This window comes from Coregonus clupeaformis, unplaced genomic scaffold (assembly GCF_020615455.1).
Source record: "Coregonus clupeaformis isolate EN_2021a unplaced genomic scaffold, ASM2061545v1 scaf1554, whole genome shotgun sequence".
NCBI classification, from domain to species: Eukaryota; Metazoa; Chordata; class Actinopteri; order Salmoniformes; family Salmonidae; genus Coregonus; species Coregonus clupeaformis.
In genome coordinates, this window is record NW_025535008.1 from 1 (window position 1) to 16,331 (window position 16,331).

A 16,331-nucleotide genomic window follows, 5' to 3' on the forward strand; every position below is an offset into this window, starting at 1 on the left:
CTTACACTGAAACAGGACTTTGTCAGGGATTGACATAGCATATGTTGTAGCTAAAACATCTTTTGTGACTTCACCATTGTCAGATGTGTAGCTTTCTCTGAGAGTATTGTTGTGGTCTGCAGCGACGTCATCTTTTTCCTGTATGAATCAATCTTCCACTAGGCCATGACACGTGTGTAGAGGTGCTGCTGGAACAGGAGGTTTTCCACAAGACCGAGGGCAACTCTCGTTCAGCCCCCCTCCACTGAGCTGTGATCAATGACAACGAGGGGGCTGCAGAGATGCTGATTGACACTCTGGGGCCGGCCATTGTCAACGCCACTGACACCAAGAACCCGGTAACTACAGCACATGACAAAGTCTTTTTCTTCTGTAGAATAATGTTGTCTTGGGAATAAAATGACCTCTGGGGTTGGATGAGGGATTGTAGATTACTTTTAATACATCTATTAGTGATTTTATATTTCTATGGTATAAACAGGGTTAATTGAACAAACTTGTTTATAACAGTCCTACATGATATCGGTGAAATACGTTTCCTCTCTCTCCAAGACCCCCCCTGCATGCGGCGGCTTTCCACGGACCACGTGGAGTGTCTTCAGCTGCTGCTAGGCCACAACGCCCAGGTCAACTCCCCCGATGCCTCCGGGAAGACCTCCCTCATGATGGCTGCTGAGAACGGACAAACCAACGCTGTCGGTACGCAGCCCCCTTCCTCCGCTTTGCCTCGCCCAGCCGGCTTAAGTTCAACATGTCTGTTTTACATTTTAATAAGTCGCTTCATTTCCTAATTGAGTTTCTTTATGTTTCTCTGTCTGTGTCAGAGCTGTTGGTGAGCAGTGCCAAAGCAGAGCTCACCCTGCAGGATGCAGTCAAGAACACTGCTCTTCATCTGGCCTGCAGTAAGTTGAGCATCCCCACATGAAGATGACGTTCATCTGAACAGTTGGCTCTCTCTGGTTAAAATTTTGGTCTGACATGTTTGACTCTGGTTTTTAAAGGGGCATGAAACCAGTGCTTTGTTGATATTGGAGAAGATTACAGACAGGAACCTCATCAACTCGACTAACGCAGCCTTACAGACGTACGTATGGTTCAGCTGTATTAATTGGGCCAGAAGAATTGGTCCTCTGTAGCTCAGCTGGTAGAGCACGGCGCTTGTAACGCCAAGGTAGTGGGTTCGTTCCCGGGACCACCCATACACAAAAAAATTTATGCACGCATGACTGTAAGTCGCTTTGGATAAAAGCGTCTGCTAAATGGCATATTATAATTATATAATTAGAAGAAGTGCACTATATAGGGAATAGTCTGGCATTTGGGAGGTATCTTCATTTGCTTCTGGCTAATCTAACGGTACTTTCTCCTCAGGCCGTTACACGTTGCAGCCAGAAATGGTCTGACAGTGGTGGTTCAGGAGCTACTAGTGAAGGGTGCTAGCGTGCTAGCAGTCGATGAGAATGGTAAGATCCATAACGCTAACACTGTTTTCTTCTGTACTTCTCTTCTCAATGTGTCCACAAATGTTTCTCTCTAGTCCACTGCTTGGTTATTGTCTTAACTTTGTATCTCCTAGCCTGGTGTTATTTCATGTTTTTTCACCAAAAGTGTTGTAGTAAACGGTGATGCTCCTGAAGTGACCCTCTGCTGTTCTGTTTGAACCCCTCAGGTTACACGCCTGCCTTGGCCTGCGCCCCCAACAAAGACGTGGCGGACTGCCTGGCGCTGATCCTGGCCACCATGATGCCCGTGTCCCCCTGCAACCCTGCGCCCAGCCTGTCCTTCAGTGCCATTAACCACTACACCACCAGCCCCTCCAAGAGTGTGACCTTCGACAGCCTGCCCGTGCTGCGCAGCGAGCACAGCTCCTACTGCAGCTTCAACAACATCGGCCACCGCGAACACGATGGAGGCTTCTACAAGGATGAGGAACTCAACGACTCAGACTCAGAGACATACTGAGGGGGGTGGTGGTCGCTGCCCAGGAGGGGAGCCAAGGGCAGGCAGATGGACAGTGAAGTGGGGCAGAGGCCACAAACAAATCCACACATACACACCGTGTCTTAAATCACCACAGCCAGCTTTGGGAGGGCACGAGCCGAGACAGTCCGCACAGGAGCCTTAAGAGTCCCGCAGTTGGAGAGAGAGAGAAATGGAGGGAGGGAGGGAGAGGGGGGAGGCACAACAGGCTGGCTGGCCACACTCATCCTCTCATACCACCAGGTGTCCTTCCAGCAGATACTGGACTTCAGAGGAACTGCTGCCTGCTATACCCCACCTTTACCTTTACCCACAAAGGTCCTAAACGGTAGAAACTGTCCAGCCAACAGACAGACGGACACCTTATGACGGCAATAACCTGTAGTCCAAGGGGATAGTAGCACTTCACTGAGTGAAAAACAGACATGGACCAAAAGATGTGGAAGAAGCCTTTTCAAAACCTGTTTTGACAGTAGAAATGGGATTGAGCGTTTTGGGCTGAGAAAAACATAAGGAGTGATGTTTCATTTATGTTTTATGAGAGTGATGGTCATGTTTATCCGCACACTAAGACAGACAGAACGCACCTAGCCTCTTGGCTGTAATCCATGTGGGAGGAGGGGAAATCATTTATTTTTTATGAACAAACATTTAAATAAAATCATTCATGTCTTAAGCTCCTGACCCTCTGTGGGAACCAAAAAATCGTAGAGTAATTTCAAAGAATTTCCATCCCCAATGGCACCCTATTCCCTTTATAGTACACTACTTAAGACCAGGGCCCATAGGGTTCTGGTCAAAAGTAGTGTACTCTATAAAGAATAGGGTGCCATTTAGGACGTAAAGTTTTGCATTTGTATGACAGGACTATTTACATTTGTGTTATTAAACCTACCTGTCCTTTGCCCTCTAGAAAATATTTTAGAAAGAATACATGAATGAATAATTTACTTTCTTGTGATATTTATGTCATCATTTTGTGCCTTCTTTAGTTACTGAGGGGAGGTTAGGAGAGTAGGGGCAGCTGTATGAGCGAAAACAATGATGCACACTAAGTACTACAACGTTTGTGAAAAGCACTGATACTATTCCGAGGCAGAAAACATGCCTCCCTTGGAGAGGAGAAACATTGTAAACCAATGGTAGGACAGCAGCATTTAGATTTTCTTCTGTTGAAAAAAATATATATATATTATTTGTCTTGGTCTTATAATCAATGTATTTTGACAGGTTTTGCTTGCTTTAACTTCTTCAAAAAAATTAAACCACTCAATCCTTTTATGTGATTGCTTGTTCAAACCCCCGTTTTTGTCTCTTTTTGAAAATCATTTTAACTGGAAATATGTACAATACATATGCTATGTTCGTCAAATCAGGATCAGGAGGTTCACAGGTTTTTTCGTGTCCTTTTTTTTCTTTAAAAGGATGAAACTAGCATGTACATATGAAATGGTGACTGAATTCGAAACTCCCATGAATTCTTTCAGTATCTGAAGATTGCTGTATATTTTATGAGTAATACAATAAAGAAATGAGTTATGTTATTTAATAATGAACTATGGGTTATCTGTTTTATGTGACAACCGCAGTATCAATTTCTAGGTGACAGTGGTGCTAATCCCAAAAGAAAGGCTACATACAACAAGGAACAAGAAGTCTATTGGCAAAGTGATGAATATTTTTTATTTATTTATTTTTATTTATTTTATTTCACCTTTATTTAACCAGGTAAGCCAGCTGAGAACAGGTTCTCATTTACAACTGCGACCTGGCCAAGATAAAGCAAAGCAGTGCAATAAAAACAACACAGAGTTACATATGGGGTAAAAAACATAAAGTCAAAAATACAACAGAAAATATATATATACAGTGTGTGCAAATGTAGCAAGTTATGGAGGTAAGGCAATAAATAGGCTATAGTGCAAAATAATTACAATAGTATTAACACTGGAATGCTAGATGTGCAAGAGATTATGTACAAATAGAGATACTGGGGTGCAAAAGAGCAAAATAAAAACAATATAGGGATGAGGTAGTTGGGTGGGCTAATTTCAGATGGGCTGTGTACAGGTGCATTGATCGGTAAGGTGCTCTGACAACTGATGCTTAAAGTTAGTGAGGGAGAAAAGAGTCTCCAGCTTCAGAGATTTTTGCAATTCGTTCCAGTCATTGGCAGCAGAGAACTGGAAGGAATGGCGGCCAAAGGAGGTGTTGGCTTTGGGAATGACCAGTGAGATATATATTATTATAATATTGCATGTACCTTGGCCTAACGGTGTGGGTTATGTATTTTATTTTTCATGGCGTCCTCAACATTACAGTTTTAAGGGCAACAATAGCCTAAATTTGTTTACAACTCGCAGGATTTCCATACATGAGCTTTCAACAACACAGAGAGTTGCATCAGCACGAGATCGAAAGTGCGTCAAATCTGTACAGGTCATTGTTACGTCATCACTGATAAACGTTGAAACTGATCAGAAACCGCTGGAGCAGTTCAGTCTAATCCTCCCTAGTGCTGGAGGATTGCGTTTGTTTTCGCTCTGGATGCGCGTTCATTTTGGCAAGGAAATGTGCTGATTTTGCAAGGAGATGGAGAATAAAGAGTTCAAGGTAGACATGTTATTTATTTTTAAATCTTCAATTATATTAATTACTGTGGATTAAATATTGTTTAACAAATGAAATAATGTGCTATTCATGCTGTAATATCAAACTAGAAAGTCTATGGCCGGGGAGTCATGAGAGTTGGCTAAAGGTACAGTAGGGTCAAATGGGGGTCAATGGTTATGACAGCACCTTCATAAATTCGTCCAAAATGGCACCCTATTCCCTATGTAGGCTAGTGTACTACTTTTGACTAGGAGCCATAGAAGGGTTGGCTGACGAAAATGATGCTCGCGCATCGATGGCCGGAAGTCGTGTATCTTGTTATGATTCTGAACCTCAGCTAACAACAAGCTGCCATGTGGGGAATCGTAGCTCTGTGGCATGTTTCAGCTCGTTGTATGGTGTTATTGATACCATGTCTTGTTTTGAGGTGTTTTGACTGATATCATGTCTATGCAATGACGAAAATTCGCTACCTAGCTAACCAACAACAACTGTAACAATGTATTTGAGACGAGTTCATTGTTCAAATGTATTTATGTTTGCATTAAACATTTAGAGACTAAATATAGTTTACATGTTGTCTAAGTCAAACCCTGTCTATTTTGCCCCATAGTTGCATGCCAGTTTTGTTGCTTAACAACCAACCCCTCTATAGAGTCCCACAGTGGAGGTGTGATAATACCCATAAAACCTAGCGGTCAAACAGGGAAATGGTTCCAATCGTTTTTCCACCATTCATTTTTCCCATAGGCGATTTTAGAAACACATAAAATAAGGGCTGTATTTCGTGTAGGCTTACCCTGGCGTGACGTTTTTGTAACCATGTAAATCTCTCTCGGACAAGTTGATGTATTTGATGTATTTTTCTATTACATGTATGACATTTCATTGAGATATTTTGTGTTTTAATGACGCATAATTGAATTCCAGCCTAACTCTGCTTTCTGTTGTCGCCATCAGGATGCAGTGGTGACCAGTGGCGGCTCCTGAAAAAATTCTCAGGAGGGGCAATTTTTCTGATGATTTAGGTGACCTACACACATTTAAAAAAGATATGTCCAGCAACAACATGAAGACAGGGGCAGCATATAAGTCAATACCAGAAGCATTTATTGACTGATCTCAAAAGTGTTGGCTTACCAGGGTTGGTGGAGCCCTCAGTTTCATCTTTGCCTCGCAAAGCTAACTCAAACACTCCGCAAAACTTCACACACTGGATTAGCCGGCTGAGGATGTGGCGGTTCTTGCTAATGTCGTAGTAAATATATTTGTTATAGTGAATATGGAATATGATATGTTGAGTAAAATGTTGTGCTAAGATCTATTTAGGTCAGGAGCTGGTTATAAGTTCTGTTCCTATCCAATAACAATGGACAAAAGGGTCCTATCTTGTCAGCCTTGTCAGCAGGTGGCCAAGGACAACACCCACGCCATAGGCCTCTCAGTTCTTCCAACTCACGAGTTCTTGCTCTGAGGACACACACACACACAAACACACACACACACACACACACATCATCACTGTTAAACACACACACACACACACACATCATCACTGTTAAACACACACACACACACACACACACAAAAATCCCCTCTCTTAGGCTGAACATTTGAAGACAGAGAACCCGACTCAGAGCCAATGCAACAGTGACAGTAGCCTGCAGGGGACCTCGCCCAACTCATCAGGACCAATCAGAAGATCAGAACTACTAGATTGAACCTACTTCATTTATTGCATAAAATGTCTGCACACAATGTTTCGGGGCTCTCTTCAGAAATAATAATAATAATAATAATAATAATAATATGCCATTTAGCAGACGCTTTTATCCAAAGCGACTTACAGTCATGCGTGCATACATTTTTGTGTATGGGTGGTCCCGGGGATCGAACCCACTACCTTGGCGTTACAAGCACCATGCTCTACCAGCTGAGCTACAGAAAGTGGATACTCATGGATGCGCATTGCAATTGTAAAATGTCAACACAATTGGAGACACCACGTCATTTTTGGAGACATGTTATTGACAGTAAACTATTGTAGATGCGACTGCTAACTAAATAAAACATTTTAGCTGGCTAGCTAATCATCTTAGCTAAATGTGGGGCAAACAATTCAGTTATTTACCGTTAATTTGAGGGATTGGGGTGAAAGAAATCGAGTTACATAGTGATACTTTACGATATACTGTATTGACAATATCGCAATATTTTAGCGCTAGTTGGCTGTACCTGCACCAAAACACCATTATTGTTCCTTCATAGCTTGTTCTCAATCTTTTCACATTGGGAGCAAATTTGTTTTCAGCACTTTTATTTCCATGACTGATCAAAACTCGTTCTCATGGCTTTCTGATCCCTCTGCAACAGACATATGGTGCGCAATAAAATCACAGTATCGAATCGCAATACGTATAGAATCATGAGACTCGCAATGCTGATGCATATATCTTATCGTGAGGTTCCTGGCAATTCCCAGCCCAAGTTCATTTGCCACAACAAATCTCTTCGCTAGCAAACGCGATGTCTTCTCCAAAACGGCAATGTGTCTCCAGCAATGTTTACTTTTTTGACGTTCTATGGCATCTCCACTTTCCAAGCATATATGACCACATGTAATATTTTGGTAAGTGATGCAAATAGTGAACTATGTAGGGCCAGGATGTAAAATATATGTAGCTGCAGCAATTTCTCTTATCTGATATGGTAAGTAATGGGGCTTAATTTATAGCTCCCTAAGAGTTTGACGAACGGGTCCGTGAACGCGATTCCAGATATATTTACCTCTGAATAAACTGCCTTTATTACACCATATCCACATCCAGTAAACTTGTGATTATCAACACTAACCTCATCGTTGTGGCGGCGGACAGCTAGCCTGTATCCCTCGTCATCCAGTTGAGTGAGTGGCAATGTCTTTTTCGTTCGTACCAATTTTTGGAAAATCCTCGGGTGTAGGACTTTCCGCCTTTAGTAGAAACCTGTTGAATTATTAAATTTGGTCTGGGGAGGTCCTAATTGTTTCGTTGCCAATTTATCTTAATTTGTTCGCCGACAAAAAGGAACTTCTTTCAAACAATCCACTCTTTTCTCAGTTACGTTCATGGTTACGTAACGTATGACGAAAGCGCGTAAGTGCAAGCCCACAGACACCCATTGAGATTGTATTGAAGGCTCTGAAATTTGAAAAAAATAGATTTTACATGGGAGTCTATTACAGACTTCTGGGCGATTTTCAACCTGACTGAAATCGCCCCAAAAGGGGGGGGAGCCATTTGAAGCACGACTTTAGCCTGATTCGACATTTAGTGGCAGTGTGGCACTGTGGCAGATCAGACGTATAGATTACAACACTGATAACTACTGTTGCCGTGATATAATTGATTAGAAAAAAAATCCCTTCCTTTTCCCGTTTGGCAGTGCGTCGCCCATTTCGCCCTATTGAACAGGCCGCCCCTGGTGGTGACGTTCACTACCGTGACCCACAAGGATGAAACTTCCCAGACCAGCCTCACCCTCAGCAGGGGAAAGAGAAGCTACCCAGACCTACACACCTTTGTGCAGGACATGAAGGACGAGTAAGTTGCTCTTTGGCTTCCCCATGCATCCCCTAGATATGTTCCCTATCTCAATTGCATACTCCTCGTGTCCTCTCTTCTCAAAACCCATTGGATGAGAAAGCCAGAGGTCCCGCCCTTCTGAACTTCTCATCCATTGGGTTTTGAGAAGGAGGCGAGGAGATTGAGAGTCTCCCATAGTCTCGGGCCAATACAAAGGACTCAACGGACCAAATAACCAATCAGGGATGTCTGGGTGTGGCCTAGTTCCATAGAGGTCCATCCATAACGTAGTCTAAGATAATAGAGGTAACGTCCATCCATAACGTAATCTAAGATAATAGAGGTAATGTCCATCCATAACGTAATCTAAAATAATAGAGGTAATGTCCATCCATAACGTAATCTAAAATAATAGAGGTAATGTCCATCCATAACGTAATCTAAAATAATAGAGGTAATGTCCATCCATAACGTAGTCTAAGATAATAGAGGTAATGTCATGTGGTTCATTGTGTACTTGCATTTATTTACTTTTCAGCCATTGGAATCTGCTGAGTGAGAATATGCGTGCCGGGGTGAGTTATAGTCACCTCTAAAGTAGTTAATGTTGGTAAAATGGACCAAGCATTCATTTGTGGAAATCCTGCAAGACCTTTAATCCTGAACCACTGCTTTAATTGACTAGCTTGAGTAAATGGTTCTACGTTTTATATCAGTGCAGCCCCTTTAACAAACTAACTCTGTATGGTCTTTTAACATTGCAGATGAGCAGACATGAGTTTAGTGCCAAGTGCATGGATATTGTAGCATGGGTGATGGAGTCTACATCCACTGTGGTTGTTCCCGCCCTTGACCTCACCATGCAGATAGAGCTCTCTGATTCGCCAAGCTCTTCTGGATCAGGAAGTAATGAGGCAGGAGAGGTGACCTCTCTTGGCCGCAGCGTCAGATTCAGCTGTAGTGGAGGAGCCAGCAGGTGCACCAGCGCCAGAACTGCCTACAGCACACGCACTCCCACGCCTTTCCCCTCCTCTCACAGGTACCTAGCCCTTTCCCCTCCTCTCACAGGTACCTAGCCCTATCCCCTCCTCTCACAGGTACCTAGCCCTATCCACGCCTCTCACAGGTACCTAGCCCTATCCATGCCTCTCACAGGTACCTAGCCCTATCCACGCCTCTCACAGGTACCTAGCCCTATCCATGCCTCTCACAGGTACCTAGCCCTATCCCCTCCTCTCACAGGTACCTAGCCCTATCCTCTCCTCGCACAGGTACCTAGCCCTATCCCCTCCTCTCACAGGTACCTAGCCCTATCCTCTCCTCTCACAGGTACCTAGCCCCTATCCCCTCCTCTCACAGGTACCTAGCCCTATCCACGCCTCTCAAAGGTACCTAGCCCTATCCCCTCCTCTCACAGGTACCTAGCCCTATCCACGCCTCTCACAGGTACCTAGCCCTATCCCCGCCTCTCACAGGTACCTAGCCCCTATCCATGCCTCTCACAGGTACCTAGCCCTATCCCCTCCTCTCACAGGTACCTAGCCCTATCCTCGCCTCTCACAGGTACCTAGCCCTATCCCCTCCTCTCAAAGGTACCTAGCCTTATCCTCTCCTCTCACAGGTACCTAGCCCTATCCCCTCCTCTCACAGGTACCTAGCCCTATCCATGCCTCTAACAGGTACCTAGCCCTATCCCCTCCTCTCACAGGTACCTAGCCCTATCCACGCCTCTCAAAGGTACCTAGCCTTATCCCTCCTCTCACAGGTACCTAGCCCTATCCATGCCTCTAACAGGTACCTAGCCCTATCCATGCCTCTCACAGGTACCTAGCCCTATCCCCTCCTCTCAAAGGTACCTAGCCCTATCAACTCCTCTCACAGGTACCTAGCCCTATCCCCTCCTCTCAAAGGTACCTAGCCCTATCCTCTCCTCTCACAGGTACCTACCCCTATCCCCTCCTCTCACAGGTACCTACCCCTATCCACGCCTCTCAAAGGTACCTAGCCCTATCCCCTCCTCTCACAGGTACCTACCCCTATCCACGCCTCTCAAAGGTACCTAGCCCTATCCCCTCCTTTCACAGGTACCTAGCCCTATCCCCTCCTCTCACAGGTACCTAGCCCTATCCACGCCTCTCACAGGTACCTAGCCCTATCCCCTCCTCTCACAGGTACCTAGCCCTATCCCCTCCTCTCACAGGTACCTAGCCCTATCCCCTCCTCTCACAGGTACCTAGCCCTATCCCCTCCTCTCACAGATACCTAGCTCTATCCCCTCCTCTTTTTGCAGGTATTTCCTGTTATAGGTACAAATATCCATTCCAGATCCACTTAGTGAGAAATACTACTTAGACACTACACAACCACTCTAAAATGTTTACTCTGAATGTTAATGTTTGGTCTGAGTGTGGTTTGAGATGGTTCACAATGCTTCCTTTGAATAACAATAACAAGGTTGAGTTTGTGTCCCAAATTCTTGGATCATATTTTTTATTTTGTTACCATGTACTATTCATTTCTGTTGTGCATTCTGCAGGTCCATGACCTCTTTGCTAAGTGAGAACGAAGAGCGATATGTCTCCTCACCTGAGGGTGGCGATAGAGAGATGAGACACAGACCACACTCAGCACCACTGAGATCTGTGTTTGGCATCTCTGAGGACTCTGTCTTCGACATGGTCCAGAGCGGCCAGTCGCAGGGTGACATCGTACCGCCGCCCAAACGGAGTAGACAGGAGAAATAAAGACCTAGCAAAATGTCAACGGATGGCAAGTTTATGATGGGTATTGTCGAGTTGGTTATAAACCTTCTCAACTCCAGATTGGCTGAGCTAATGCGAAGTGTCAGTCAGGGAACTCTAGTTCTGCTGACTGGAAGTATCTCAGCAAGTCAACAGTTTGCCCAAGAGATGCTAAGCATGGCGACTTCTAAGATGTATTCCCATGCCATAGAGCATATTGCGCTCGGCCACAAGTCTCCCCTTGAGTTAGAGAGGGAGCTTGAGGCCATCTTGGGTCCTCTGGCTGGCAGGTCATAGTCATCATCATAGATAGCATCATCAAGGCTAAAGCCAACGGAGGAAATGAGGGGAGAGCGTCCAGCCCCTTGACCTATTTTCTAACTGCCATTTCGGCAGAAATACAAAGCCTAGTGGTTCACAGATCGGCTAGCAGACCATCCACCAGACTGTCCAACAACGACCCACTGCTGAACATTTCCAAGTCAAAGGTCTTAAGATCAGTTCTGCTCAAAATGGCAGAGCTCTTTGGCCAAGGTCCAAGTGCAACCTGTCTAGTTCCACTAGTCCAGAGTCAGTCCAACAACTCCATTTGCGACTGGACTGTGAATGCAGGCACCATTCATCCAAGTACATTTCTGTCCGACAACAGAGTGACAGAAGTGTCATCCGATGTTGTGGATCTTGTACTTGAGGTTTTTTGGATAACAGGATTTTTGGATAACAGGAACCCGTCAAGGCCACAGAGTGCCTGCTCCCACAACTCAGCTAGTGGAGCAATAGATATGAGAGCTCTTGCTGGGGACTTGGTCAGACAGGTGTCTGTCAAACTCAGCCCATTTGTCTCTGAGAGTCAACTCTCCACCATGTCCATGACAGATCTGTCATCATCTTTTTCTGACTCCACCTTGAAGCAGTTGTGTTCTCGCTCTGCTGTTGCTCTGGCAACTGCCTGTCAAGCAATCAAAACAGAGCTCGAGAACCAGAGACCTACCAACCTGGCAGCCAGAGACCTACTATCGTCTCTGGTAGAGACCATTGAGGACATGGATATCTCTGACATCCTCCAGGGCCCGTCGGCCATTTTGGAGGAGGCTGCTGTGATAAAGCACCCAGAGATGTCCACCTCGACAATATACAGATCTCTGCTTCTCGACTCATCTCTCGCCTCCTCTAAGATGGTCACTGAGAGCATTATCTTCAACAACCCATGCCCATCAGAGGAGAATGTGAGTATTCAGAAGGAGCTCCCTGCTGATAAAGTTGACATCCTCCATGGTCAACCAGTGGAGGAGTATATTGTCAAAGCTGAGCAATGCATCACTCAGGTCATTCAGGATGCAGCTGTGACATATACTGCTGCGCTGGATAAAACCGACACTTGTGGGAAACTGTCGGAAATCCTATCTGTCCATGTTTCCTCAGAGAATATTGAGGAGGCATCCTCTGATCTCTTTGGTGGAATTATTTCCGACCTGCATGAGGTATCTGAGGTCAATAAGGCCTCCATGCGTACGAAATCAGGTCGCAAAATGTTCTGGGTGGAAGTGAGTTCAGGTTCCCAGAAGATTTATACCAAAACCCTGGACAAACTAAGGAAGCTGTTCACCTCCCACCATCTCACTGAGGGAAAAGAATACTCCTGTGCAAATCGAGCTTTCTGCAACTGGACTTCTTGTAACTGAGGCCACTGTGCAGGAATCTCCTGTAACTGAGGCCACTTTGGCAGTGTCTCCTGTAAAGAAGACAGACAGTAAGACCCCTTCTAAGTTCTCAGCCTCAGCCCACCAGCTCACCCTCGACACCTGCACTAAAGGGGTAATCAAACAGGTGATCTCGGTGCTGAGGGTGGACACTTCAAAGGAAGACTGCTCCGCTTCCGTTGGGGAGAGCACGTCAAATTCATCCTTCGACTTCAACCAGAAGTTGGACTCGATAATTTCGAAATTGGAGGACCTCTCCATTTCGAGTGATGTGACGTCAGCCGAGATTGCCACACTCACGCGATCTCTTAGTGCAGCCAGCAGAACCTCTAACATTTCCATCCAGAGCTTTCACAGTGCTGAGTTCCGAGCTAAGGCCAAACACATTGTGAGTGAGACCATTCTCAGAGCTGCTAGCAAAGCCAGCCATTCTTTGCTACAGAGCATGCCTAGCACCACCTTCTCACACCATGCGGTTTCTACAGCCGAAGATATAGTAAATATTATCATGCAAGACCTTGAAAGTGTATCCCAGTACACTGTGGACGACGCAGACTCCTTCCCACTAGGAGAGAAAAAGCTGGAGTTCCAGCTCAAACCCAGAGTTGTCTTTGACAACTTATTGGATGCTGCTCAAACCATGTACCACAGAGTAAAGGATAGACTGAACATCTTTTTCTCTTTTCCACCAGTGTCAGTCACCACAGCCAAATATGTGCTGGACTCCACCCCTGTGGAGACACTCAGACGTTCTAAGTCCGCTGACACTGCTCTTGTTGAGGACAGGAGCCGCCCTCCGTCTGTGAGAAGTGAGAAGCCTTTGTCAAAAGTCTGTTTGGCTAAAAGGTCTAAAACCCTTCTGTCTTCGAGTGGCTCTTCAACAGACCACCATGTAATTGACACATGCAGTGAGGATGTCACTCTGCCCACCAGGAGTATGTCAGTTGTGAGCAACAACAGTTTGAAGAGAGCCTCTCCTCTCCACGGCAGTGGATTGAGTGAAAGTTGCAAACCTCTTGTGGCTCTAAAAGACGTAACAGTGGCAGTCAGCCAAGAAGGCTTTAGCAAAACTGCAAAGAAGACGCTCAGCTTGATCCTAAATGTGATCAAGTGTAGAGTGGCCAACTCTGAGAGTTCATCTGTTGGGCAGATTGCAAGTGAGGAGTGTCTGATAGCCACTAACATGTTAGACTCTGTACTGGAGAGCCTTGACCAGTTGCCTGACATGAGCGCTGCCGATGAGATCACAAGGACAGAATCCCATACCTCTATCGCAATGGACGAGACAGGTTCACGGTCAACGCTTGTGAGCCAACAAGAAATAAACATATCTGACACCAATATCATAGTGAAAACTATAATGGACACATTGAAGACGGACGACCCAGAGATGACTTCAGCAGAAGAACATCTGGATAGGCTCCTGTCAGTTGAAGCCCTTCAAGGTGCATCTGGCAACCTGATCACAAAGGTCCATGGTCTCATTCAGGAGATAACCATAAACCGCCAGCTTCAATCCATGGTTGGCCACAGAAGCCTCTCTCAACCAGCGCTGCCTAAACCAGCCCTGAGGAAGCTGTCAAAGGACGATGCCTCAGAGCTCATTTACAACTTTGCCCAGACTTCTGTTAGGAGACTCCTGGGGCAGTGTATGGGAAGGCCTATGCCACCATCGGCTGAAATGGTTTTGGATCAGGTCATCAAGTTGATGACAGACGTGGTGATGGACAGCCTGACTTATGTGTCCAAGTCTACAATGGAGGATGGTAAGTGAAAGTACCTCTTTTCATCTGCATAGGACTTAATTGTAACATGCTCAATACATTGCGTTTTATGATGTAAAATTCACTGGGTGTGTCCAAAATGGCACCTTCTTCCATATTTAGTGCACTACTTTTGACCAGACCCTATGGGTCCTGGTCAAAAGTAGTGCACTATAAAGTGAAGAGAATGCCATTTGGGATGCAGTGACTGACTTCAATGGCTGCGTCCTCTTCTCCCAGTTATTGTACACAGGTCGGTCACACTAGCGTGCTCTTCTCACTCAGACACCAGCAATGCCACAAGTGACATCACTCATGGTGTTGTAGCTGACCTTAATGCTACTGAGGAATTCCCTGCCAGGAGCCTTAGCCCGGCTGATGTAAAGGCTGACGGCATGGCCCGCCTTCCCTCTGCCAGAGGGGAAGAGACTAAGAAGAACAGGAAGTGGCGTTTCCTACCGAAAATGCATAAGTTTCCAAAGATCATGATTAAGGTAGGGTGCTCTGTGTTTTGAGATTACATCTGTAAGGCAGGGCTGAAATTTACCCTACAGATTCACTACACCCCTATTGTCTCTCAGCATTAGAACAATACTGTTGTCATTGTCTTTAGGAGGTTGAGTGAGGACGCTGTAATGCAATCCTAATACACATGGGAGAGAGTCAATGGCTATGTCCCAAATGGCACCCTATTCCCTATATAGTGCACTACTTTTTACCAGCGCTCTATGGGCCCTTTTCAAAAGTTGTGCCTTACGTAGCGAATAGGGTGCCTTTTGGGATGCACACTCTGTATTTTACACAGGCTCAGTTGTCCTGATGTGTTTTGTCAACAGCTGTTCAAGACAAAAGGGGAACCGAAGAGCCACCCTAAACAGGATGCACTGCCTACCAAACGTCTCAGAGAGACTCATATTTCACAGGGTAAGTGATAAGCATCGATAATGTCATATTGATGTATCACCCTATGACAAGCTTGTTTAAACAGTGACAACAGATACAGGCAGACCGACGGACAGACAGGCAGAGACAGGCAGGCAGGCAGGCAGACGGCAGCGGCAGACGGACGGACGGGGACGCGGGCGACGCGGACGGCACGCGGACGGACAGACAGACAGACAGACAGACAGACAGACAGACAGACAGACAGACAGACAGACAGACAGACAGACAGACAGACAGACAGACAGACAGACAGACAGACAGACAGACAGACAGACAGACAGACAGACAGACAGACAGACAGACAGACAGACAGACAGACAGACAGGCAGGCAGGCAGGCAGGCGGACGGACAGACAGGCGGACGGACGGGCAGACAGACAGGCAGACAGACGGACAGGCAGACGGACGGGCAGGCAGACAGACAGACAGACAGACAGACAGGCAGGCAGGCAGGCAGGCAGACGGACATGCAGGCAGACGGACAGGCAGGCAGGCAGACGGACAGACACAAACACACACATTCATTTTCTGATCATGAAATGTTCTTATGACAGATGCTGAGTGTGAGGTTCCAGATTTTCCATCCACTCCCCCCTCCCAAGGAGGACCTGACAACCACACCGGCCCCTGCTCCCCAGGAGTCCCAGTCCCGTAAACGCCCACTCATAGTCAGGGTGTTACACGCTCTCTCCAGAGCCATCTCCAAACCATTCAGAGGAGCTTCTGGGAAGAAGAATTAGCCAAATGCCTGATTTTATTAATATGATATTTTAATCAGAGCCTTTATTTAATAAAACATTACTGCATTGATTTCTGTCTATAGTAGTCTTCATGTATGTGCAAGATAACGGTAAAGTACTTCAAACCACATAGTCAAAAGTATTCATAGTGAAGTACCGTTTATGATTATTGATTGTGGAAATACACATAATACAGAAAAGTTGTTGTCACATATAAAGACAGACATAAAGGAGAACTCCGTAGACCAGTCACATTCTCAAGCCATAACTAAATCCATGAATGGAT

At 45.6% G+C, this 16,331-nt stretch overlaps 3 protein-coding genes across 3 annotated transcripts; all 3 read left to right on the forward strand.

The window, feature by feature from the left end:
- Nucleotides 1–563: 563 nt before the first annotated feature.
- LOC123487233 (serine/threonine-protein phosphatase 6 regulatory ankyrin repeat subunit A-like) lies at nucleotides 564–2,143 on the forward strand. Its single transcript, XM_045218410.1, has 5 exons — nucleotides 564–699; nucleotides 825–907; nucleotides 1,002–1,084; nucleotides 1,372–1,463; nucleotides 1,670–2,143. The coding sequence occupies exons 1-5, from the start codon at nucleotides 564–566 to the stop codon at nucleotides 1,960–1,962; spliced, it is 687 nt and encodes a 228-aa protein (XP_045074345.1). The 3' UTR covers nucleotides 1,963–2,143.
- Nucleotides 2,144–3,084: 941 nt separating this feature from the next.
- On the forward strand, nucleotides 3,085–10,919 carry LOC123487235. Its single transcript, XM_045218411.1, has 5 exons — nucleotides 3,085–3,122; nucleotides 8,046–8,174; nucleotides 8,695–8,731; nucleotides 8,921–9,195; nucleotides 10,693–10,919. Exons 1-5 carry the CDS (start codon nucleotides 3,085–3,087, stop codon nucleotides 10,898–10,900), a joined length of 687 nt encoding a protein of 228 aa, XP_045074346.1. The 3' UTR covers nucleotides 10,901–10,919.
- A 760-nt stretch (nucleotides 10,920–11,679) lies between these two features.
- On the forward strand, nucleotides 11,680–15,960 carry LOC123487236. The gene is made up of 5 exons (XM_045218412.1): nucleotides 11,680–12,406; nucleotides 12,492–14,363; nucleotides 14,601–14,854; nucleotides 15,197–15,284; nucleotides 15,860–15,960. The coding sequence occupies exons 1-5, from the start codon at nucleotides 11,680–11,682 to the stop codon at nucleotides 15,958–15,960; spliced, it is 3,042 nt and encodes a 1,013-aa protein (XP_045074347.1).
- The last annotated feature ends 371 nt before the right edge of the window (nucleotides 15,961–16,331 follow it).